The following is a 26,778-nucleotide window of genomic DNA, read 5'->3' as shown; positions in this document are numbered from 1 at the left end:
CTTAAGTAATGTAAATTTAGTACATTGCACAATAAAACCTTGTCAAACTTGATCTAATTATATATAAAACAGCAGTGTGTCCTAAAGTATATTCAGAACAACATAACAATAGGTCTCAGTTGTGCCAGAATGCAATATATTGTTTAGATACGAATCACAATGTTGGTAAAAAAAAAAAAAGGAACTTTTTGTTTGACTTCTACTGTGCTTATTGCTTCCCCCCCACAATGAAATCTTTGCAGTGTTCAGGGGTCCCTCCTCAATATATATACTCTAAAAAGGAAATGTATTTGAATTTGAGTTTTACAACAATTAGATTTATTTTTTTTGGCTTTAGATTGATTAAGTGCAAAAACCTTTGAAAAACAAATGTAAAAATGAGGCATCTAAAAGCTGGCCAGTTCATGTGGAAGTCAATGGTACACTCCTTGAAAATGATGATGATTGAAAATGAGATTGAGTTTTTTAAATAATAAGTGTCCATCTGAGTTTGGTAGCTTTTTGGGGTTTTCCTAAGATGAAAAATAAAACATGCACATTGGATTTTTGATAAATATTCCAACCCATATTTGTATCTGCAGCTATTTGTCCCTATTCAAAACAATGCATAGTTAGAAATGAGAACCTGATTGGTCAATAGAGGAGGGCCTAAATAGAAAGATAAGTAATAAAAAGTAAAATAACAATAAAACTGTAGCTTCACGGAGCAATAGTTTTTTTGGCTGCCGGGGTCAGTGACAGCTGGAAAGCTGGAAAGAGTCAGTAGAGGAAGACAAATAACTCAAAAACTATAACAAATAAAAAATGAAGACCAATTGAAAACTTGCTAAGGCCATTCTATAACATGAAGGTAAAAGGAAAGGGTACTAAAGAGTTAATCCCTATCTAGAGGCATACCTCCAGTTTAAAGAGTTCCAGGTTCAGTTTACAGATGCTTTTCTTTTTAAGACAATACGATCACACCATCGCTGCTTTCATCTAAAATATCAAATGGAAATATGTGAGAGGCATTATAGCTTTGCTGATATCTGATCTGCCAGCTTGAAATTAGGCAGGAGCAATGCACTGTTCACTGGAAATGAATAAAGAGTAAGGAAACTATTTTAATCAAGAAATGCTTTTAATATGGAATAGAATTGTTGACCAGAATTTGTAACTGCAATACAGGGAATCAACACAGTTTAAATAATTCTATAACTGGCTAATACTACGTATAAGGCAAAACATTTTATAGCTGTAATATAGTGCACTTCTATATTTATTCCTTTGAAAATACTCGTCATGGCCCCGGTGAGTCATATTGGCTACTATATTAGGTGTTTATCATGTTGCCAATGGAGACTGTTGTTCTGTATAACCACTAGTCTCTTTTTATGCACATGTAGGATCTGCTGTGGATTAAATTATCCCACCAAAACTATGTTAATACACATTTTACCATCTGGGGTTGTTCATTGACTGCTGTTGCCCGTTTCGATAACCCCAATACAAATATATATTGCTTTTATCATGAACTTACTGTGGGTACTGTATCCTACCTTAACTATGTCAAGACATTACAGGAAAAAAATACCCATGTTTTGGGCTCATTCAGGTGGCTACTCAGATGTTCAGTGTGGGTACTCACAGCATAGTAACTGTAAAAAGGCAACTTGCTCTAGTTTATATAATTATATATAATAATCATAGCAATGTACTAAAGGACAAGACCTCTTAATATAGACAGCATGTAATTCATATTGCATTCTAAGATCAATTGCAATTAGTTCATTCTGGAAACCTTTTTGTAATGCTATTTAATATAACATATAAAAAGTAAATTAAATCAACTATCTTTGGACTCTGGTGTACATTCGACTATTAAAAAATTGACAAATATGTAAACTTGCTGCTGTCCCATTCCCAGGAACCGATATCCTGGTGACAGTAATTCTATTACCAAACTGCAATATTTTTGCAGCTGAAGCAGCCCAAATCTCAAGTTCAACTCCCAGGGTTGCTATATGGAGTAGTGGGGCACTATATGCATACCTGGCCTGTCCAACCCTGTCCTGAACGCACTCAAACACTGTCCCCGATTCACCCAATAGTGCCATTTCTAGGATATTGGGTATTGGGAATAGCATAGCAGCATATGTCAGGGTCATTTAACAATTCTGTCCAGAATGATGCCGTGGCAGTGAAAGGGCTCAATGTGATATAAGCTGTATGTGGTGCTTTTTTCATTCAGGTAATTTGTCCTTTAGGAATTAGTTTTTGGGTTAACATGGGATTATCTGCATAGCTTTGCAGAGAACTTGAAACTAGGCAGTGTAACCAAAACCTGAATTAACGTTTTGAGCAAAACTACGATGTAGAGAACAAAGTTCATAGAACAAACAGAGTTATTTAAAAGGGGTCTTTGGCTCGCTAAACTTTCTTCTCTTTGCAACAGCGCGGTCTTCTTGACTTCCAGTGATTTCAAATGGCTGGCTCTGTAATAGGAAGGTGAAAGCAGATTACCAGGCATGATGTTAATAATATTTAAACTCCTATTTAGTTCATTGACTGGCCTGCTGCTTAAAAATTGCAGTTTATATCTGCCATAAATGTTCATATTACAGATATGGGATCCCTTATCTGGAAACCCGTTATCCATAAAGTTCCGAATTATGGAAAGGCCATCTCCCATAGACATTATAAGCAAATAATTCTAATTTTTAAAAATGATTATAAAACAGAACCTTGTACTTGATCCCAGATAAGATGTAATGAATTCTTATTGGAGGCATAACAAGCCTATTGGGTTTATTCAATAGTCAAATTATTTTTAGCAGACTTAAGTTATGGAGATCCAAATTACGGAAAGATCTCTTAACCAGAATACCCCAGGTCCCGAGCATTCTGGATAACAGGTCGCATACCTGTACTTAACTGTGTAAAATTTACAGTATACTTTACCTGCACCTACTAGAAGGCTATCACTTACATAGGTATATATAAATGTATCTGTAAGTAAGTTGTTTTTTATGTTATATATTCTACCAGCTACATGTTGTGCCCTCTGGCCATCTTCCATATGCCCTCTGGCAACCTCTACTTTGGAGGAAATTCTTCATTACTGAACGGTTAATCCCACTTTAAGCAAATATTTATTTTTTTTTAAATTTCACCTGGCATTCTTACCTTCTTCTCTGCTGACTTTCGTGCTTGCTGACTCTCTTTGGAAGTCCTGGCTGATGCTTTCTGAGCTCTTATTTCGAAGTCCTTTCATGCAAACAGAAGAAAGAAGCAACGCAAATTGTAAGTGGTTGTAACATTTGCATACCAAATAGGAACTTTCTTTACTGCCTGAAACAAGAAACAGTCTGAAAGCAATATAAAGTGACATATCCGGCAAGTAAGGAGCAAGGGCCAAACGATCTAATTAAAACGACGGGCATAGGCGCTGTTGGATTAGGGACTGCATCAATGAGCTAATGCAGTCCCTGATCCGATGGAAAAATTAAACCTACCCAATCGAGATCTGGCTGATTTCAGGCCAGATGTCAGTCGGGGAGACCCATCAGTGGTGCCCCTAGGTGGCAGCTTGGGATAAGCTGCCAAATCGGTCTAAATGACCGATAGCAGTTAAAATCGGCCCGTGTATGTACTCAGCAGCCCTACTGAGCTCATATATCCAAGTAACAGGACAGCATTTCAATCGACTTTTTCAATAATTTTGAGTTACTGTTCACATACTGTATAAAACTAGGTGTGTTACAGTGTGCACCTATGTTAATTTATCTAATAGGCACTGCTGGAACAGGTGGTGACGATGAAAAGAAAAAACTTGTATTAATCTAACCGATAAGTTATTCATTGACTAGCATTAAATATGATGTATTCATTCAGAGACACCTCTGTGGACAGATGGTGCATTGGTGTCTGATTTTTATGAATGATATCCTGAGGCCATGTGCATAAACCACAGATGGAAACTGGGGCAGGGGGGCCCTAAATGTCGTAGAGTGCTAGGCTAATGGCATTCATTGCTTTTGACTGCCCCAGTCATCTGAAAGTGGGCATCAAAAGGTCACTTTTCATTTAATAACACAATGCTGACAGGTAGACGGGGGTATTCTGACAGTCATCGGGTGGTCAAAACAACCTGTGTACCATTAGCCTTAGGGTAAACTGGCATCTACCTGACTGACCCAAAGACCAAACAAACAGATACTGTGCAATCATTGTTCTGTTTATTTGGGCCAATGGCCAAAGCAAGCATAACAGGAGGAAGAGCTGTTGCTTTTTTATTTCTGTATTTGATGGTGTGTGGATGATACAATGAGGTGGAGCAGCAACTCATCCTCATATCTGCTGAGGCCTGGGGAGTTCTGTCCCCTAGTGCCGCCAATGGGATGCCAATCCCCCCATTGCCTCTCCATGCTCAGGTTTTTTATGTCAGAGGGGGACAAGGGGGGGTTCTGTATTGCTAGTTGAGAGAGTGCAATAGCTCTTTCTGCACTAGCAGAGCTGAAATTTCCATTTAAAAATCTGAATTTCATCTCTTTAAGTTACCAGGAGTGGCTTTTTGCTGCTCCTGGTAACTTCAGGGGTGCTACTGCCTGAGGTGAGTATCTCGGCTAATGACAGCAGCTCCCCTGGTTTAGGCCAATAATCCGAACAAACAGAACTACATGTTGCAATATGACTATGCTTGTGTAGTTAATGCTTTCAGCAGGCTGAAGGAGAGAATACGCTTCCTGTATAATGCTCTCAAAACCTGCATAATATTACCCTGGGTATAAGGCAAGTAAAGTCCTAGCAATGTAAATCTCAGTAATAATTTGCTAGACTGCACAGCATAGAAAAAACACCTTCCACACCTCCCTTAAATACAGTTCATACAATACATTCCTGTTACTTGAATCATATGGGGCTTTCATTTACAAAACATCAACCTGAATTTTTGTGTTAAGCTGCCACACAGACATGCTAATTATTTTGATGAGAGATTGTAATTAGAATGAAAATCATCTAGCATGAAGTTAAGTCTTAAGTCAAGGTATACAGGAATAACAGGTAGAAATGTAGGCTAAGTTTCTTTTGGGTGGTGTAGGTTTTAGAAGAAATAGCCATGGCTGGATTTATCAAGTGCATTTTCAAACCACCCTGCTTCAGCTACTACGAGAAGCCCTTTTCTAGAATTGTTTAGAAATGTATACAAAAAAGAAATCTGCATTTTATTTATACAATGTAGTTAAAACTGTTTCTGAAGTAATAAATAAATACACTTATTGCTCACCACAGCAGTTAATATTAGCCAGTGGAGATTTCCAGTCAGAATACTGGTATTACCATTCACAAGCCTGATAACCTGCCTGCCCTATATTGTAGCTATGCTAATAGCACTTAAGTGCTGGTTTTAATGGCAAAACAAAAGTATAATATGGCCGCTCCTGGTTAGTTGCTAAGAGTTGGCTAGGTTGATAAAATTTGGTAGTTGGAAAGAGTTGATTTAACTTGGTTAGGTCGTGTTTTAAACAAACAGCTGTGTCATTGCACCACCTATTGTGCTTATTGAGTAATGGAGGTACAGATACTCAAAGGATTATTCCTGCCATTGTACAGATCTACTGAAGTGGCAAAGCCACCCCCATCTGCCCTTTAGCTTGGCTACCCTCTAATTCCCCAGATCCCATTTCCTTTCTTTTTAAGCTCTTGGTGGAGGCCCAAAAGCAGGAGGGATTGCAGTCAGTTTTGTAGTGCCCTGCTGCACTCCCCAAATTTTTTACAATGTACTTTCTGGAAACAACTGCAATTTCTTAACAGAGGAGGAATTTGCCTGCTCAGCAAGTGTTAGAAGCAAGGCTCTTACCTTGAAACATGGCTGAATACCCCGCCATGTAGTGATTTTTAAAGAATTACACTTTCCTTTGGTTTTCAACTTCCTAGATTAAAATGATTTGCATTTTGATGCAAGTTGGGAAGAGGGACTTATGGCCACACTTGATACCAGTTAGCCAGATATCAGTGCAATCCACATGCAATGCAATGAGTGAGCCCACTGGCTGGCAAAACGACAGGAACATGCATTCACAACATAAACTGAAGCAGATCACTGGGCAGCTTTATTGGTGTTTACTGCAGGGCCACAGCTAGGTTCCTATTTGTCAAGCACACGTGCTTGTGATTTATTAGAAAACACAATTTAAAAGATAACCGTAATACAGCCCCAGAGTCTCTTGCCTCTGATACTGATTTTCCATATCATAAGTTTGCTGAACAGCTTCTTAGATGCAGAAGTCCTATGCAACAGAAATACTGTTACTGCTTCCCACTCCAGCGCCATAATATTCAGGTCAGTGTGGTCTTTTCACCGCATACACAACACAGCCATATAACATATTACTGGTAAGTATGTCCTATAAATTACTAAAATTCCTTTTTTGCTAGCATGGTCCAAAGGCAAGTATACAAATGTTTAGAAGTAACCCATATCTACCATCTTGACCGTTTTAAGTGTGACCTTTGCAGAGCGCCATTATCAATTGGAAGTCTAAGCAATGGTCCTTCTCTCTGCTCACAGCATAAAAAAGAAAAATGTCAAAAAGTCACCAATGTAAAAACCCATCACCTGTTTCTAGACTTACAGGCTTTGGAAAGATCCTGCCAGACCTTGTTTTACGTCCATAGGGTACAGGAGTCACCTGTGATAATTCTTCCTTCTAGACAAAAGAAAAATGTATTTAAAATGGAGATCAATACATATGATAGTTTATCTGCTGTTGAAAAGCACCTTATCAGGGTAATAAAATAAGCTCCTGAGTCTCTGTTTTCTACTGGAAGATAGGGGTCACTGACCCCCTCCACCTCTAGAAACACGAAGAGATCAGCAGCCTGTTCTGAGAAACTTGCATAGGCAGCTTGATGTTAAGCTCTCCTGCACATGGACTATAGCTTCTTCACTCATCTGCATACATTTTTCAGCCAATCAGATTAGCATTGTGCCAATGATATGAATGAGGAAGCTCAGACATGCACAGTATTTTAAAATATGCGAATAAAGCTTTTTAAAAAAAAAAAAAAATTATACCAATGGGGACCTCTTTAATGGACAACCCTTTGAGAGGGAAATCAGTGATATCTGATTTCCTAGGTAGATAAAGATGTTGTAACTGAGAAACTGAAGGAATTGCTTGATATAATATTTTTCTTTAATATTATTTGCCTTTAGTGATAAGTTCTTTAGCTTCACAGAAACACAATGGTGTCCTCCACCCTGGCTTGTGGATTTGTATGTGTGTGTGTATGTATATATATATATATATATATACAGTGGTGTGAAAAACTATTTGCCCCCTTCCTGATTTCTTATTCTTTTGCATGTTTGTCACACAAAATGTTTCTGATCATCAAACACATTTAACTATTAGTCAAAGATAACACGAGTAAACACAAAATGCAGTTTTTAAATGAGGGTTTTTATTATTTAGGGAGAAAAAAAATCCAAACCTACATGGCCCTGTGTGAAAAAGTAATTGCCCCCTGAACCTAATAACTGGTTGGGCCACCCTTAGCAGCAATAACTTCAATCAAGCGTTTGCGATAACTTGCAACGAGTCTTTTACAGCGCTCTGGAGGAATTTTGGCCCACTCATCTTTGCAGAATTGTTGTAATTCAGCTTTATTTGAGGGTTTTCTAGCATGAACCGCCTTTTTAAGGTCATGCCACAACATCTCAATAGGATTCAGGTCAGGACTTTGACTAGGCCACTCCAAAGTCTTCATTTTGTTTTTCTTCAGCCATTCAGAGGTGGATTTGCTGGTGTGTTTTGGGTCATTGTCCTGCTGCAGCACCCAAGATCGCTTCAGCTTGAGTTGACGAACAGATGGCCGGACATCTTCAGGATTTTTTGGTAGACAGTAGAATTCATGGTTCCATCTATCACAGCAAGCCTTCCAGGTCCTGAAGCAGCAAAACAACCCCAGACCATCACACTACCACCACCATATTTTACTGTTGGTATGATGTTCTTTTTCTGAAATGCTGTGTTACTTTTACGCCAGATGTAACGGGACACGCACCTTCCAAAAAGTTCAACTTTTGTCTCGTCGGTCCACAAGGTATTTTCCCAAAAGTCTTGGCAATCATTGAGATGTTTTTTAGCAAAATTGAGACGAGCCATAATGTTCTTTTTGCTTAAAAGTGGTTTGCGCCTTGGAAATCTGCCATGCAGGCCATTTTTGCCCAGTCTCTTTCTTATGGTGGAGTCGTGAACACTGACCTTAATTGAGGCAAGTGAGGCCTGCAGTTCTTTAGATGTTGTCCTGGGGTCTTTTGTGGCCTCTCGGATGAGTTGTCTCTGCGCTCTTGGGGTAATTTTGGTCGGCCGGCCACTCCTGGGAAGGTTCACCACTGTTCCATGTTTTTGCCATTTGTGGATAATGGCTCTCATTGTGGTTCGCTGGAGTCCCAAAGCTTTAGAAATGGCTTTATAACCTTTACCAGACTGATAGATCTCAATTACTTTTGTTCTCATTTGTTCCTGAATTTCTTTGGATCTTGGCATGATGTCTAGCTTTTGAGGTGCTTTTGGTCTACTTCTCTGTGTCAGGTAGCTCCTATTTAAGTGATTTCTTGATTGAAACAGGTGTGGCAGTAATCAGGCCTGGGGGTGACTACAGAAATTGATATTGAAATTGAAAATTGAAATTGATAAACCACAGTTAATTTATTTTTTAACAAGGGGGGCAATAACTTTTTCACACAGGGCCATGTAGATTTGGAGTTTTTTTTCTCCCTTAATAACGTAAACCTTCATTTTAAAACTGCATTTTGTGTTCAATTATGTTATCTTTGACTAATAGTTAACGGTTTTTGATGAGCAGAAACATTTAAGTGTGACAAACATGCAAAAGAATAAGAAATCAGGAAGGGGGCAAATAGTTTTTCACACCACTGTATATATAATGATGTTGGTTTCACTGTGCACTGTGGGGCCTAGTTTAGACACACTGGCATGTTTATAATATGGTGTGATGATATGGAGTCCTTGTTGCAGATCCACAACTGGCTGAATTATATAAATTCCTCTATTTCATGAAGTGCATAGAGCATGTATGCCCCGGATGCAAGCGATTTCTGAATGAGCACCAAGTCGCATGATTTTGCTTTAGCGCTTGTGTCTGAGGCCATAATGTCCTAACTATTGAGTTTTGAATGTTTTGGTATACAATGATGGGAGAATATGCACTTCATTGTACAAAAACAAGGTAGTTTTTCTCCCTGGCATATAGTTGCAAACTTTGTACCCTGTAGCGTTTCAGCCCAAACCATTGATAAATAAGCCCTAAAATCTGAAGCAGTCAGCAACAAGGCCTTCATTGCTTAATGATTTGAACTTTGAATGTGTTAGAAAGGGCTTTTCCACCAACTCTGCCCCAACAAGTCAATGGTATCGGGTGTATTCTTTTACACGGTGAAGTCTTATTTGTATACAAAACACAGAAAGAAATCGCCAGTGCTCGGTCTAACCCACGCTGTAGCGTTGACCAGCTGCTAGAAGCACTCTTGTGCCAGTGCTCGGTCTAACCCACATTCTGGAGTTGACCAGCTGCTAGAAACAATAAAAAGCCATTATTTCTACACAAAGAGAAAGAAAGTCTTATTTGTATATCTAGCAAATTTCCCATTTGTTCCATAGTCTGTCACAGCATCACCTGGGAGTTTGCAAGTGCTGACTTCTGGCTGTCATCAGACTGGAGGTTTCCATCCTCTTGACAGGTCAAATTTAGAGCTGCACAAAACAAGCAAAAGTTAAGAATGATTTTGGGGTCCTAGGCTGTATATCAAGTAGACGAATTCCATCCTCAAATATATATATTCAAAACTCAAAACTACAAGTAGTGGCACAAGTGTGTGTGTACAAACCATTATAAATCAGAGTATAAACTTGCGTTTCTTAAAGTATTCCCATTCATAATAACTAAATCTATATCTCAGTGTTGGAGTGCCCTCTTCTGGTATGTCTGCAAGTTCAGTGTAAATTGCAAAGTAAAAGTTGTCCGCAAATTCATCATGACTGTTACCCATAAAGCAAGTCTTTTCCCATAATGTCAGAATTATTATGGCTATGCACAGAGCTGTGTCCACCATAATTACTCCTTATGCTTCAAAACAAACACCATTACTTGTGTGTGTGTGGTAACTTTCTAATAGTTTAGTCTGGATTGTGTCATTTCTAGCTCTCAGAGTCAAAAATTAAATTTGTCTGCAATTCTCTTGGCACAAGTCTGCTGCACTTATTAACACAACCAGCTGTGGATAGCCCAGAATTTATGCAGGCTGAAGGCCGCACCTGAATTCCCTGGTGTCAGTTAAAGCACTCTTATGCATGATTCAGCAGAAGAGACGGGGTGGATGAGGTGATGCCTGCCACAAAGATATGGGACTGTGAGGAAACTGTTATTAAACTGCATCAATAAGTGCAGAATTTGTTTTTATTTTAGCATGACCATGTCGCGGCTGGGTTCACAAGTGAGCCTACAGTAAAGCCTTGTGATTCACATCACCATCAATTTGCTTATAGATTCTCATTTCATATATTATAGCAATCCATACATATAAAACACCTTAACATATATTACAAAGACTAGAGTATAGGTAGGGCATGTACTTATACTTCATGAATGTAGGCTTCATGTTTGAAAATAGGGATATTCCTTAGTAACGTCACTCCGAGATAACAAAAGGGAATAAAAGTAAAATTTTGTCCTCAAATCATCATGTCTGTTACCCATAAAGCATGTCTTTTCCCTTAATGACAGAATTAATTATTGTGTCCACCATAGTTATTCCTTATATACTCCTTACTTTTTTTCATAACACTACTCAACCCATGTTAGTCCGTAAGTGCTTCTGCTAATGAGATTTCACTTTTGGGTGTTACTATCTGGCAGGGCTGGAAATAGCAGCTCTTGCTTTTGGAATAAAAGCAGCTGCTTGTTTACCTTAGCAACCAGGCAGTGATTTAAAATGAAAATAGGAATATGAATAGGATATGCAATAAAAAGTAACAATAATAATTAAATTGTAAGTTCACAGAGAAAATGTTTTTTGGCTGCTGACTCCCATTTGAGAGCTGGAAAGAGTCGGAAGAGAAAGGCTTGAAATTAAAAAAAACTATTGAAAATAAAAAATGAAGACCAACTGAAAAGTTTCTAAGAATAGGCCATTTTATAACATGCTAAAAGTTAGCATAAAGGTAAACCACACCTTTACACATAACACTTAATGCATAAGTTATCAGTACATGCCCTACCCATTACTCTTTGTAATATATACTAAGTTTTGGTGAATGGACCACTATACTGTATAAGCTGAGAATTTTTATGTTTGCAAATTAATTGTCAGGTGAAACCCATTACTACATGGTTGATCACATTAAAGGGTATGGTAAAATTAATGGCTGATAGAGCCGTCACTCTGGTGGGGGGAAACAATACTACTGATGATAGTACTACTGTACTAATGAGTTGGGACATTCCTCGTTATTTGCACTTAAAGTCCCAACATGGTTACCCTCCCGGTGTGGGTGGTATATCACTCACTAGGAGAATTTCTGGCCAAAATCATATTGATAAGCGCCCTTTAACATTTATTACAAAGAGTATAGGTAAGGCGTTCCACTTTGAACATACTGTGACTATACAACAAAGGAGCAGGACTCAGAAAGTGTTTGCTATTACCTTTCTGCCATAAAATTCACTGAACACCCCCACAGTATGTTTAAATACCGGCTATAGATTTAATTATATGTAGGTTACCCTAATTTTCCTTTGTAAGCACAGCATTCCCTTGTAAGCACAGCCTAGTACAAATTCACATACAGTGCCATAATACATCATACCTTCAACTTTCAGGGTCTCCATGTCATCTCTGTCCTGATTGGCTTCATTATCTTGAGCTGTCTCATCCTACAAGAAAGCAAAAATACAAAAAAAGGCAGTTGATTCTTCCTGCAATGAATTTCATTTCTTCCCATTGATTTTGTTTTTTGTAGAACAGAATGAACTCTGGAAATTTAATTTCCAGCCAGGTCCAGGAAAATAATAACTAGGTTTCACCATTCAAATCACAGAGCTGCTACATTTAATAAATGTACAGCTTGGTTAAAATACAATTGTTAAAACAGAGTCTATTACTAAGTGCAGGGATGCAATGTAGTGCAGATTAAATTAAAGGAAAATGCAGACTACCAAATAATATAATATACCAGTACACCTATTCCAGTATCTTTACAAAACAGACAGCAAAAAGGGAAAAAAGCAAGTAAAATTATATTTTCTTCATTATTTTAGCTGGATTATCAAAAATTATTAAAAATCAAATGATCACATAGGATATCATGGCAGTAACATAAATCCTATACAGGTAAAGGATCTATTACCAAGAATGCTAAGGTCCTGGGGTTTCTGGATAAGGGATATTTTCGTAATTTGTATCTCCATGCTAAAAAATAATTTAAACATTGAATAAACTCACTTGGATGTGTCAGTTCCTTATCCTAACAGTTTCTTTCAGCTGCAAATCATTTTGGCCCCAGGGCCAAACAACCGAATTAGCCTAAATTCACCCGATATCGCCCACCCGTAGGTGGGGATATCAGGAGAAGATCCACTCGCTTTAGCAACCTCACCAAGCGAGCGAATCTTAACGTGTATGGCCTCCTTTAGGGTGGTGGCACACGGGGAGATCTGTCGCCCCGGGGTTAAAACTGGGCTACAATGGGCAACAAATGTCCCCTGAATGCTTTCCCAATAAAATAAATTGCCTGTGGAAAATTATTTGTAGCACTTTGTTCTTTGACAACTAAGCGCAGCATTTGTTTTGCCAACAGCTATACACTTTACTGCCAGTGGGAAAGCATTCAGGAGAGATTTGTCACCCACAGTAGCCCAGATTTTACTGTGGGTGATAAGTCTTCCGTGCCATCACCTTAATTGTTCAGCATACAGTATTTTGTATCAATAGCACAAAGAATGCTACCATGGAGATTTTGAGAAAGGTGTGACATTAGACAAAGGCAAAACACTATAAACAGAAGACAAGCCAAAGGTCAGGAAAAGGAAGCAAGGTCAACAACAAGTTAGTGCTGCTGACAGAAGCAGCAGGAACTGACCACCAATATGCCTAATATTATATGAGAGCAGAATAAATGGATAGTGCTAAAAAAATAACAAATGTAAAGGACAGTACTGAAAACGCTGGATTTCCTTTATACTTGCCCTAGCCGGAAAGCTTGGACAATCATAAATCAGGCCTTAATCCCAGTACTTTTTTCAAGTTTCAAATCAGCCAGTCATAGCGTTCAACTAAACTAAATCTAAATCATGTGACATTAAAACTCTGGACAACTAAAACCATACATTTTTTTGTAAACATGGGGGAATTTTTGATTTTCAATAGAATACAAATTAGACTTAGTATTTGGTCAAATCTTTTATATCAGGCTCCCCAGGAACACCCTGGGGTCAGTCATCCCTGCTGAAGGGATTGACCTTAAAGCCAAAGAGAGAAATCTTACATTTATTTGACCTTCAGGCTCTTCTTTGGACATATCTGTCTGAGGTGGTGCTTTGCTTGCAGGTTTCTTGAGTATTGACTTTTCAATGCTTTCCATCCTTTCTTTTTCTGTGGTGACCTTTACTTTCAAGACATGAAAAGGAGTTGCCACTTCACCCACATTCAGGTACATAGGTTCCCCCTCAAACATCAACCCCTCGCAGTTCCCTTCCTTGAAACCAGGAGGCTGGTAGTCTGCAGGAGTAACTACAGGAACAAAAAAACAAACCCACAAAGTGTAAGGGCCAAACACCTAAGGAAAATTGCTCACTATTTTACACTTACTGCTTTTACCTTTAAGGGCGAAGACACATGGGGTGATCAGTCGCTGATGTTAAAAAACTCAGTTGCAGCGACTAATTGCAGCGATTTAGCTGCCATAGGTTAATATAAGAGCAGGCACAACCAATGGCATTCCGATTGCAGCGTGCTGATTAGTTGCTGTGTGTTAATGCAAATTACAGAAAGATCCTTTATCCGGTAAACCCCTGGTCCCAAGCATGCTGGATAACAGGCCCCATACCTGTATTGACATAAAAGCTTAAACCTGATGGACATGTGTGCTTTTTCAGCCTAAGTACTCTGTATGTTACTATGTTAATCAGCATACTGTACTTTATAAAAACTTTAAGTACTAAGAGCTTTGTATCATTAAATAACCGAAAGAAATATATTTGCTGAAAGTACTCTAATATTCTCCATATGTGGGAACGCATCCTAAATAGCACAGAAATTACATGCCCTAAAATACCTGTAGCCTTTTGCTGGATGAAAGGGGAAAAAAAGAAAAAATCAGCTGCTCCTCAGGAGTGGAAGGGGTTACAACTGATCCCACCTACAACTCACGCTGTTGTATGAAGGATAGATGCAAAAATAAAACTCTGGTCTTTACATAGGCTTAAAGGACAAGGAAAGGTTAATATAAATTAAAAGTAAGTCTAAAGGCATTCTTTTTAAGTACTTACTGCATATCTAAATTCCCAGATCCCTGCTTCCTATTCTCTGAGATATGGTGCTGGCAGCCTACAGCAGTGTGAAGACTACAGTGACATCACTGAAATCTCTCTCCCCTTCCTGTAGGTGCCAGCAGCAGCCTTCCTATTCTCTGAGCATGTTGGTACCTTCATCCTGTCTGCTGTTCTGAGCTACACATGCCCACCAGCCAGTCAGAAGCGGATCTGGCAGAGGGGAGTGGGGGGGGAGGGAATGAAACACATGTGCAGTATGAAGCAAGTAGGGAAATGAAGGGAGAGCCTGGTGTGAGTACCAGAGAGAGCCCTAAGAGAGGGTCTCTTGGCCAGAGTACCGGGGGGAGCTCTTAGATAGGATCACCTGGCGGGAGTACCGTGGGTAGCCCTTTGAGAGAGGTTCTCTAAGAGAGTAGTTAAAGGAGAAGTGTCACTGTAACTGTACATGCACTGTACCCTGGAAGTCCTGCCTGCACTTAATAAAGCAAGTTCATCTGGTTCATCATCATAACTGGTGTCTTGGCTGTTCATATACAGAGGATCCTCAACTGCCCGGTAAGCAACTACCCCAAGGGAGGGGCAAGGTACTGGGAGTTGCAGGGAGACCCTGTCCAAGGAGAACATTATAGAGTTTCCCACGGAGGGGAGTTATAGTTCTACTTATACCTACCCTGGGTGGATGCACGCCATTCAGTAATATTGTACCTGTTCCCCCATAGTAAGCGGGGGCTCAGGGCTCCTATTAGCGCCAAAAGTATCAGCAGTAGCAGCACCGTTCTAAAGTGGGCTACACAAAGAATAATACATATTCACAGCCGTGGGTTTGCTGAAACAATGATAAATTAAGTTCCTTCCCCAAAATATTTTGCTTTTATGCTGGTATAAATAAGTTCACACTGATTTGACTTAGTACCTGTATCCTGTATTAGATCCCAGCCCATTACTAGTGGGTTATAAATCTTTAAACCAAAGTCATAACTATATCTATCATGGCCCCTAATTGCAAGCAATGTGGGGGTCAAAAATGGAATTGCCGTTCACAAAACTACTGCACTACAGATCCATAACAAGGGCTTACTGTATCATCTGTGAGGGTCACTGGTTGCCAGCCAGCATCTATGTTAGTAAATGAGCCCCTATGTAGCCAACTAATTTATCTTAAAAAATGTTTACATTTTGCCCATTTATCATAATACCTTCATCATAATAAAACAGCTTCATTGTGAGATAGACATCATTGGGCAGAGGGCCCAGATTTTGCATAAGAACATACAGCTTGCGGATGAGCATAACGCTGGTTCTCTTGACATCAGAACATATGGAGGTAGAGCTGCCATTATTGCTGTAAAAACATATATATAAGATTACAGGTGAACTTTCAAAAAAATGCATGGGACAGTAAGGGAACGTCATTAAAAGCACATCTAATCAATGCAATATCAAGGCCCGGGCCAACGGTTATCATACTGAATTGAAAATTTAGCAGTGTTGTTCAGAATTTGCAATGTAGTCAGAGTCATACTGAATTAAGTCCAACTGCTACTAAAGTACAGCTCATAACATCCACATCCTGCCTTGGGCTTACAGTGCATCTGTAAACATGCATTGACAGTCATCCAGGCAATTACAGTACTTTGGAAAATATCCATCACTCATCCTGGACCAGAACCATTTGCAATTCTGGGGGTGCCCTATCTGGTTGATAACATTTATATTTTCACATTTTTATATTTTACTGGCATATCTGGAGTTAACAAAGTGCTCATTGCCTATATTTAGTGATCTGGCATGTCTGGGGTTACAGGAGTGCTCATTGACCATTTCTACAGTGATTATACTGGCGCATCTGTAGTTAATATGCTGATTATCCATTTCCTGTAGTAAATATACTGGCAGTTCAGAGATGAATATGCTGATTATCCATCTCTTCTAGTAATTATACTGGCATATCTCGGGTTAATATGCAGATTATCTAATTTCCATAGTAATTATACTAGCACATCTGGGGTAGAAATTATTATTATCTGTATTAATTATACTGGCATATCTCAGGTTATTATTGCATTTTCTGTGGCAAATATAGTAGCACATCTCGGGTTTATATGCCAATTATTCATTATCTATAGTAATTATACTGGCACGTCTTAGGTTAAAATGCCTGTTATCTGTTTTATCTACTGACTATACTGGCTCATCTGGGGTTAATATGCTCATTAACCATTTTCCGTAGTAATTATACTGACATTTCTGGGGTAGGTTTTGGAAAATGGTTGTGGTATTCAGGGGTGTGTTCACAAAGTGCTCGTGGCCAAAAATTTTTGCAGCATTGTATTGTGTACAGGCTTAGGAAACAGGTTGTTTTGCTTGATGACTTTGCAACCACCCTGGAAAATTTTCTGTGGACTCCCATAATAACTAAAAGGGCTTAAAACTACTAGCCTGAAAAAGAAGTGGTTATTTCTATAGTAAAGCAATGAAATTCTGTAGAGAAGGGTGTTAAATGACAGCTAAGCTAATACTTTATGGCACATGCTTATTGCTTTATCTCCCTATAATCAGGTGCCTATTTATGAGATAAGTAAAATTAAACTTAATTTATGGATTTACTTTACTGTTTCATGCCTCCCAGTCATCCCTATCTAGGCAGGCTAGTCTTGATCTGCCAACCCAAAAAATGAGCAGCGCTTTTGGGACAGGAGTGACTGGTCATAGTGGAGCCGAACATCTTCTGACACGGGGCCTCAATTGTCCCAATTTTAATACTGAGCATGCTATAAAGCGTGCTGTTTAAGAAACCCTTATGGGCTGTTTCACAGGTTTCATTCTCTCAATGTTGTTAGGCAGCCTATGAGCAATAGACAGAAAGTGCAAAACCAGTGCATGAAGATATGTAGTGTAGCTCTTTATGACTTTGCTGTAATGTCATATTACAGACCCTTTTGGAAAAAATTTTGACCAAGAAAACAATGCACAAATTTACTTACCTGACAAAATCCATGGTGGGTCCAAAAGCAGTGTATTTAAATTTAAACTGGTAGCATTCTGTAACAGTCTTGAAAAAAAGACACAGTATAACATTTATACAACACCCATATATATATATATATATATATATATATATATATATATATATATATATATATATATATATATATATATATATATATATATATATATATTTCTGTACAATGTGTTAATAAATAAAATATAACTATATCTATAGGGAGTGCTGGTCCTCTAACTACCTTTTTAATATATACTTATTTTGGGCATTGGAGTGCAGGCATTTAATAAACTGATATATGCTTTGCTGTTCCCTTATATTATATATATAGTGCAAGGGAAGTGTAGCACTGGTTACATGACTAATGCTATATAACATTTAGAAATAATATTGATTATTATACCATTACATGAACAAACATCCTTACCTGTGGATCTTCTGGATCTGTATAAATCTGAAATGTAATATTAAGGGGAACTAATGATATAACCACAGATTAAAACATAGATATATAAAATTATAACTATTTACTGTATACTCTATGTATAGTTATAACTATATACAGGTAGTAATACTGTAACTAAGAATTATAACATATATTGGGTAAAATATGACTGAAGCAGAAAATACTTACAGCTAACATAACCATTCTAAGCTATTGAAAAAGAAGAAAAAAAAATACATTACTATTTACAATATTCTAGGATAATATCTATAAACATTTACAGTATATATAATCGATGCTACCATTAATATACAGATATAAAACCTAAAACTACCTAAATGGATTGCTTATATAAAATATGTTTATAAATTTACTCTGCAAGGGTTGGATCAAACTGCAACAATTGCAATGTGTATTGGGCATATGCACAATGTATTTCAATACTACAACAAATATATTTTTATTTATTCCTGGGGGCAAATGGCCACACACTTCAGTAGCGTTATTTGAGAATGCCAATAAATTGACTACAGTCTCAAAATATTTAATAAGGTTTCAATTCTAAATAAGCTTAACACAAAATATTTGCATTATTTTAGATCAGTAAAGATCTGTAAAAGTAAACAGATATATTGTGTGCAAAACAAAATACTTTAGCAAGATAGCAAATAGGTCTCAGATGCCAAAAAATGACAAACAATTAAGCCTGCAGTGTTTTTCTTAATATAGTGTTCTTAATTACTTAACGATATCCAAACGGTGTCACCATGGACTGTGAATAGCCTGCAGAATTCAATGTAAACAGCAAGAAAGGTTATAGAAAATAAGAAAAAGAGTACAATGAAGGCCATTTATGAATCTCTAGAAAGGTTAGGTGCCTGAAGTTGTGCTCTCTGAATTTTTAACATGCAGCAAAATGCCCAAATACAGTATGTCCTTATCACCTCCCTTTGACTAAAACAGCAATCACATCAAAGTACCAAGCAATACTACTTGAAAATAATAAGCTGACATGTCTACATTTTTGCAATTGTCATTTAACTCAAAGAGGGAAAGCATTTGTTGGTGGTGAATAAAAACACAGTGGGCAAAATTCACGAATTCTGCCCCATGTGCTGTAGGTCTTTAGCTAATGGGCCACCGAAAATAATTCTCTGAATCATTTCTTCCTGTGTGTGATTGGCAGACAGGATGTGGATAGATATTAGAGCACAATACTGTTACTGAGCTGTACACTATTACCCCATAATCTTTAAAACAGTCAAAAAACTGCTCAAAACAGTCTAATACATTTAGTTCCCAGTTTGATCTTTGATCAAACCCTATTTCTGCCTTATACACTGTTTTTCTTTCATTAACTGAAATAGGTAAGTTAAGATCCACCAAACAATAGCAGTGTTGTAAATTCTAATAAGGCTTTCTGATAAAAGGTAATTGATCCTTCTCTGTTTTTATGAGACAAGTGTTCTGGTCATGACTGTAAATCCAGAATCCATGACGTAAGCAAGATAGATCTGCTGTTTTTTGCCAGAATAAAAATAGAAATAATCTGTACCATAAAATACAGTTCCCTAAGAGAGCACAAACAACTACTATCAGGTAAGTAGGAATACATACAAATATGGCATCCATTATCTGGAAACTAATTATCTAGAAAGCTCTGAATTAGGGGAAGGCCATCTTTCATAAGCTCCATTTTAATGATAGAATTGACATTTTAAAAAAATAATTTTTTCTGTCCTGTAATAATAAAACAGTACCTTGTACTTGATCCAAACTAAGATATAATGAATCCTTATTGGGGGCAGAACAGTCCTATTGGGTTTATTTAATGGTTAAATGATTCCCTTTCTCTGTAATAATAAAACAGTACCTGTCATTGATCCCAAACAAGATATAATTACCCCTTATTGGGGGCAGAACAATCCTATTGGGTTTATTTAATGGTTAAATGATTCCCTTTTCTCTGTAATAATAAAACAGTACCTGTACTTGATCCCAACTAAGATATAATTACCCCTTATTGGGGGCAGAATAGTCCTATTGGGTTTATTTCATGTTTAAATGATTCCCTTTTCTCTGTAATAATAAAACAGTACCTGTACTTGATCCCAACTAAGATATAATTACCCCTTATTGGAGGCAGAACAGTCCTATTGGGTTTATTTCATGGTTAAATGATTCCCTTTTCTCTGTAATAATAAAACAGTACCTGTACTTGATCCCAACTAAGATATAATTACCCCTTATTGGAGGCAGAACAGCCCTATTGGGTTTATTTCATGGTTAAATGATTCCCTTTTCTCTGTAATAATAAAACAGTACCTGTACTTGATCCCAACTAAGATATAATTACCCCTTATTGGAGGCAGAACAGTCCTATTGGGTTTATTTCATGGTTAAATGATTCCCTTTTCTCTGTAATAATAAAACAGTACCTGTACTTGATCCCAACTAAGATATAATTACCCCTTATTGGGGGCAGAACAGCCCTATTGGGTTTATTTCATGTTTAAATTATTCCTTTTTTTCTGTAATAATAAAACAGTACCTTCTCCGGAAAACACCAGGTCCTAAGCATTCTGGATAACAGGTCCCATATTTGTATAAAGATTTGAGAAAACTGGGCAAATGATTGTTGTCTGCTTTCACATTTTTCATAATTTTAATGATCTATTTTTAAGATTTAATTAATTCCACATCTAAATACTTACATATTTTTTCTGTAATGCATCATAACACCCTAACATCCTGTAATAGAATATAAAAGAATTTCTGCTTATTTAGGTTGCATTTTACAGTCTCATGTTGGAGTTATGTTTTATTGTGTTTATTGAAATTCAGTTAATTCAGTGGATTTTGAGCAGATTAAGACAATTAAATTATTTTCTGTATTCAGATTCCTGTCATAAATATAGATCATTTTGCAATTATGTGATAATGTATCCACTGCTACAGTTAAACGTCACTTGACCATTAAAAGACATATTTAGAAACGTAAGTGTAACTGCACAGCTCTATGTGAAAGTGAGGAAGCTGAGGAGCTACTACTGTCTGCATTTCGTGTACAGCTTGTTATTAAGGTACATCCCCACCACAAATAACATTTGGAAGATCAATAATATATGGAGGAAATCATTGAATTGACCTTTCTGGTGACTCTTACACTGGGACAACCTTTTCACAGTGCCGAGGGTTAGTGATGTTGATTGGACTGTTTGCATATTCAATACACAGGCCAAAAAGTGTGCAGTAAAAATGTTTTTTTGCAAGGGGTGATTTTAAAAAAAAAAAAACATTTTAAACAACATATTTTATCTTACCACTTTACTAGCTGGGTTGAACCAGGGCAGCTCTTGTCCTCCCTGAGGATCTTTACACAGATGTCTAAAACAAAATAAAAATGCTGTATTAAGAAAATCAATAATACTCATTTCTTGCCAAAATATGGGAATACAAACCCTATAAAGATAGCTAAGATACATTTTTGTGACTTTTTTTTACCAGAGTGAACCTTGTTTCAGTTGATATTTCATTGCTTTATGCACAATCCTGGGTACTAAGATATTGATGACCCTTCTCTTTCATTTGGTCAAGAACATGTTTGGTAAAAAGGGCAAATAATGTTTCTTTTTCCATTAGGACAGTAAATAATACATGGCAGTGGTAGCCAAACTGGGGCTGGAACCCCTGAGGAGACTGGAGCATGAAGGGTAATTAGAGTGAAATTTAGGAAGAATGCCTATTTTTTTCCCTACATATAGCTGAAAGCTCAGCTTAAATGTTATATAGGGTAAGATTTGGAGGGTAAATTTATTTGCTGACTTACATATTATTCAGACTATATCTGACTGGCTAATAAACCAATGTTTTCTCATATTTGTAACATGTCATGGACTAAAGGGACCTTGACATAAAGTTAGACCCCCTAACTCCAAGGGAAAAGTGAACTGGGCATGTCTGACAACAACAACTAAGGGCTTTGAATTTCAAAGTGCTGGTCCAAATAGAAAGATTATACCAGCTAAAAGGCTAATTAACAAAAATCAGCACCTGTTTTTACAAACCAGAAAATGGCTGTTTAACTATAAGGACAAGTTGTGACCCTTAAAATGCTCAGTCTCTGCTTTTTTCTCTAATGAATTCAAATTAGCCTTCAACCCAAGTACCCAAATACACAAACAATTACAGTTAAACTTTATAGTTAAGCATCTGATTGGCTGCTATGAGCAACATCACCAGTAATGTTTTACTCCACTTTTTACACAGCATGATAAATATTATATATATTATTATTATTATTATTAACATTTATTTATAAAGCGCCAACATATTCCGCAGCGCTGTACAATAAGTGGGTTTCATACATTGGACATACAGAGTAATATATAAAGCAATCAATAACCAATAGGGCCCTGCCCAAAAGAGCTTACAATCTACACACATATACAGTTGTAAGTAAGTTACAATCATAACCAGTATTAAAATCATGAGATTCAGCCTGCCCTTGCTTATAGAACAGAGTTCATCGAGGCAGATGTAGGAGGCCTAGGGAAGTTAAAGATGGGATTGCATTTTACCCTTGCCCCCTCAATCTATGACCCATGACTTACAAGATGGGGATCAAGGTGTGACCCTCACGCCCTATATATTGAATAAGGGTCTGTGGTGCTTATTAAATTTGATGTCTCCTGAAGAGTATGATCCTCATTTCATAAAACCAAATGTCCCTGTTTTACACCATGAACCAAACCTGTGACTTCCTTTATGTAGAATTTTATTTTTTTAAACCAACTGCCAACTGGGCAATGGCATTGAAAGTAAAAGAATTAGCCAGTGTACTTGGGTAAAGATTGGTGAGATATACTGTATATCATGATTATTTAGAAACAGGAGAGGCAGTAACGGTTGCCCTGCACCACCTGAGATTACTTGGGACCCCAATGTCAAGGGACTCTGTTTTGTGGTATTCAGCTTCACATAAACATTTCAAATAATGCTCAGAGACTTACCTTCTAGATATCTTGTTCCATAGGCATATTCAGGAAACAGGCCCCTTAGGTAAGTGATACAAGAGACCGAGACAGCAAGCAGCCTCTTCACAAGAACCAGGGACTGGGTCTCTGTTGTTACACGATTGGGTAGGATCACAGTGTTCTGCATCCATTAATATAAAAACATCATAATTACACTGCTGCATTCCATATTCCAATGCAAAGGGGACTCATATAAAAACTTGGCATAGAGTATGAGGCAAATAGAAAATAACATAAGGTAACACTGTGAAGAATTGTCATTTTTCTAACACAAATAATTAATTACTAAAATGCTATGACTGGTCATCTGAAGAATATGTATTGTGTCAATAAATACAGTTCATTTTTCAATGCTAGGTACATGTTAGACAATAGTTTGGTATAAAGTAAAATCAGCTATGGGAACAGTACAGTACAGAATAAACTATTTTAAAAACATACTACCGTGTTCCTATGCATCTGAGTAGTTGCCATACTCAAGGTGTCTTTTTATCCTGTAAAATAAAGGTACAATGAAACACAATCATTGGAGTAAACAGTAGGGATGCACAAGGATTTGGTTCAGGATTCGGCCAAGATTTGTACCTTTTCAACAGGATTCATGTTTGGCCAAATCCACATTTCTCGCCAAACTGATTCTAAATCTTTAAAATCACATAACTTTTTGTCATACAAAAACAGAGGTTGAAGATTTTTTGGCCTAATAGCCTAATCTGCATATGCATATCTGCACAATAAATTATGTAGGTGACTTCCACATTTGTATTTGACTGAATCTTTTACAAAGGCCTCGGGGTTTGGCAGAATCATAAAATAGTGAATTCGGTGCATCCCTAGCAAAAAGAGTAGGGTCCAATGGCTTTGCTCCTAGTAAACCAGTTAATTATGGTTATACACTGACTGAGGAAATCTTGGATTCTGTGACAAAATAATTCAAAATTATTCTTGAAATCAGGTTCAATATTTGCTATATGTTTTTTCAGCAAAAAAGATATTTCTTCCTGCCTCTTTCCTTTAATTATTTAACCCCTCAGGCATCTTTGTATTCATTGGTATATCAACCTCATCCTATAATTATCATTTCATACAACATGACAATAATGTAAGTATTACATTGTACTCTAAAAACCCATATTTCATTTAAACAGTGAGTTTTTTTGCAGCTCTCATATAAATACAGTAATACATAAGAAAACTTTATTAAATGAGAAATGCCATCCAAACAACAGTGAAGTCTTAATAATTTTTTTTTTTACAAATAGGATTTATTATTTTTTGTTACAGTTTTTGAGATATAATTTATTAGTGTACTAACATTCTTCCTCCTGCAAACAGCGCAACTATGCTGTGTGTCACTAGTATATTTTAACTTGCTCACACAGTCTAGAATCAAACAGAGTGTGTTATATGCACCTAGAAAAAAGTGCAGGTTGATAAAAGGTCTTTCTGCGTCCAACCCTACCCTACCCTTTCCCAATCTGACCCAGTGCATAACCACTTCTTATATAACCGTTAGAAGGAGGAGAATTGGAGTATGCTAATGTGGAGGGTTGGGCAGAGTTTGACCCGCCCACCCACTGGAAAAGTGTTGCACCAGCCCACGCAACACTTATGGGAACCGCTACCTAATGACAACATTACATACATGACATTTGCAACATCAAATGGCACAATCAATAGCCTAGCAATAGGTTGTAATTGATTAATTCCATACCTATAACTTGGTACCATTGGGATACCATAGGCAGCTTTCTTATAGCTTCCCAAGGTACACAGCAACAGGGATAAATTGGATCAGCTACTACTGGTGCTGTGTGGTGAAATGCAATGGATGGCTAATGCACCACAATATTCATGTGTGCAAGAACCATTAAGACTAAAGTATGTAGGCAGGGTTGGACTGGGGGGTGCAGGGCCCACCTGCCCTGCAGGTGCCCCAGCCAGCCGTGTCCCCTAACCTCCCCCCCTGCAGGGGCCCCCCTAACCCCCCCCCCGCAGGAACCCCACCTGACGTCCTCCCCGAGCGCGTATAAATTGAACGCGTCAGGGGAGGAACAGTCAGAAGGGGGAGCGCCGGTAAAGGTCGGACTGGGCCGCCGGGGCCCACCGATATTTTTCCTGGTGTCCCAGTCCAACCCTGTATGTAGGTGACTTCCACACTACATAATAGCACAAATGCTGCATACAGAAAAATTGCTGTAAGCAACATACTGAGAAACTTAAAAAACTCAAAGCGTTCCTGTACAAAAGATTTTGCTAAATATTTGCTTATTTTGTTAGCAGTGTCGGACTGGGACTCCAGGGACCCACCAGAAAACCTTAGGCCCTAGGCCCACTCTCCAAACTATTTTTCCTCCTTTCCTCACCCAATCTCTTTATTCTCCTAGTCTCTTTTATTTATATGCCAGCATCTATTCTTCCATCTATTTCTCCTCTTTCTTCCAATTCAGTATTAGAGAATGAGCATGAAACAGGCCAAATGGTCAGGAGCAGGAGGGCCCACTGACACCTGGGCCCACCGGGAGTTTTCCTGGTATCCTGGTGGGCCAGTCCGACACTGTTTGTTAGTAGTTATGTAGAAGGCTGCTGCAAATATTTGTTGTATAAAAGACATAGGTACCCTGACCTCCTTTAAACAATTATTATCCAGGGCTATCCGGGTTTGTAGTTTGGAAACTAGCCAAAGTTTTTTCCCCTAGTAAACCTGACTTGCCTGTCCCATTGCATGCTGGGTAATTTTATATCTAACAACTAGCCTACAGCTAGGATTAATATAAAACTACAATACCCAGCATGCAGTTGGACAGTATAGACAGAGGCTCCCATTTCTCTTGTATTCAGGCTCAACCTGTCTGCCCTACAACCTGCTCTATATGGTATGAGATTGTACCATTACTTTCTACTGGGATGGGATGGGGGGGGGGGGGGCTGCCATTTGTTGCTTTCTGCAGTTGATCCTTGTTAATGCATTATATTTTTATAGAGACCTACATTGTTTGAGGGTATAGTTTTCCTTTAAATGTATTACCACATCACAACCTTGCACTTTGTAAAAAAAAAAAAAAGAAGTAAAAGCACTCACCGCTGCTTGCTGGTGCTTTTGCTTATTTATTAAGCCAGTTTTACCACACAAAACTTATCTGGGGAGGTCTACCCCTCCTCCAACCTGACGAAGGGAGGTGTAGACCCCCCCAAAACATTGTTCTGTGTGGTAAAACTGGCTTAATAAATAAGCAATTGCACCAGCAAGCAGCGGTGAGTGCTTTTGCTTTTTAAAGTGCTAATTTACTAATGCACATCAGTGCAATAACAAATGACCAGAACCGATCAGTCTAGTAATGGTAAGAATGTCAAATAAACTCTCATTGGTTGCTACTATTGTGGCAGGGAGCATGTTGGTGTTGCCTCTATACTGCCCATTCCCAGCCCTCAGCTGGCCAACAGTGACTATGTATGAGGTAAATTTGAGGTAAGTTTATATCCCTTTTGAGTTGGGGAATTAAAATAACAGACAGACCATAGCTAGTAACACCTGGGTGACTCTCCACAGGGAATGCTACAGAAGCCCATCCCTAAACTCCTCCTTGCTAATCCTAATATCTGGGAGCCTATAGGTAGGTAGTGCTGGGTCCCCGCACTTACCCCCCTCCTGCAGCTGTTCCCTGTGGGGGAGCTAGCACTGAGCCTGTGTCTGTCTTTTGTCAGCTGCTGCCTAGCAACCAGCTGAACAGTAAGCT

The 26,778-nt window shown here is 38.0% G+C and overlaps 1 protein-coding gene across 2 annotated transcripts; it reads right to left on the bottom strand.

Moving 5' to 3' along the window:
* Positions 1 to 1,101: 1,101 nt before the first annotated feature.
* hormad1 (HORMA domain containing 1) lies at positions 1,102 to 26,778 on the bottom strand. Of its 2 annotated transcripts, none has more exons than XM_002935467.3 (15): positions 26,684 to 26,778; positions 23,486 to 23,535; positions 23,018 to 23,162; positions 21,329 to 21,392; positions 20,720 to 20,756; positions 18,195 to 18,215; positions 17,988 to 18,014; positions 17,541 to 17,608; positions 15,753 to 15,898; positions 13,551 to 13,795; positions 11,874 to 11,940; positions 9,685 to 9,761; positions 6,615 to 6,689; positions 3,166 to 3,246; positions 1,102 to 2,474 (listed from the first exon to the last, which is right to left on the bottom strand). In XM_002935467.3, the coding sequence occupies exons 2-15, from the start codon at positions 23,513 to 23,515 to the stop codon at positions 2,385 to 2,387; spliced, it is 1,173 nt and encodes a 390-aa protein (XP_002935513.2). In that variant the 5' UTR covers positions 23,516 to 23,535; positions 26,684 to 26,778; the 3' UTR covers positions 1,102 to 2,384. The 2 variants fall into 2 exon arrangements, with proteins under 2 accessions (XP_002935513.2, XP_031747960.1); XM_031892100.1 differs by lacking the exon at positions 26,684 to 26,778 and adding an exon at positions 26,559 to 26,604.

The sequence above is a fragment of the Xenopus tropicalis genome, chromosome 8 (genome assembly GCF_000004195.4).
Source record: "Xenopus tropicalis strain Nigerian chromosome 8, UCB_Xtro_10.0, whole genome shotgun sequence".
Classification (NCBI taxonomy): domain Eukaryota; kingdom Metazoa; phylum Chordata; class Amphibia; order Anura; family Pipidae; genus Xenopus; species Xenopus tropicalis.
The sequence above is the reverse complement of the archived record's forward strand: the minus strand, read 5'-3'. Positions and strand labels throughout refer to the sequence as shown.

Excerpts from the sequence above, each read along its gene's own strand:
- hormad1 (XM_002935467.3), bottom strand. The coding sequence starts at position 23,515 with ATGGCAACTACTCAGATGCATAGGAACACG. Across the intron at positions 20,757-21,328 it reads TCAACCCAGCTAGTAAAGTG|GATGTTAGGGTGTTATGATG; the intron begins GTAAGATAAAAT and ends ATTCTATTACAG. Across the intron at positions 3,247-6,614 it reads GCAGGATCTTTCCAAAGCCT|GACTTCGAAATAAGAGCTCA; the intron begins GTAAGTCTAGAA and ends TTTGCATGAAAG.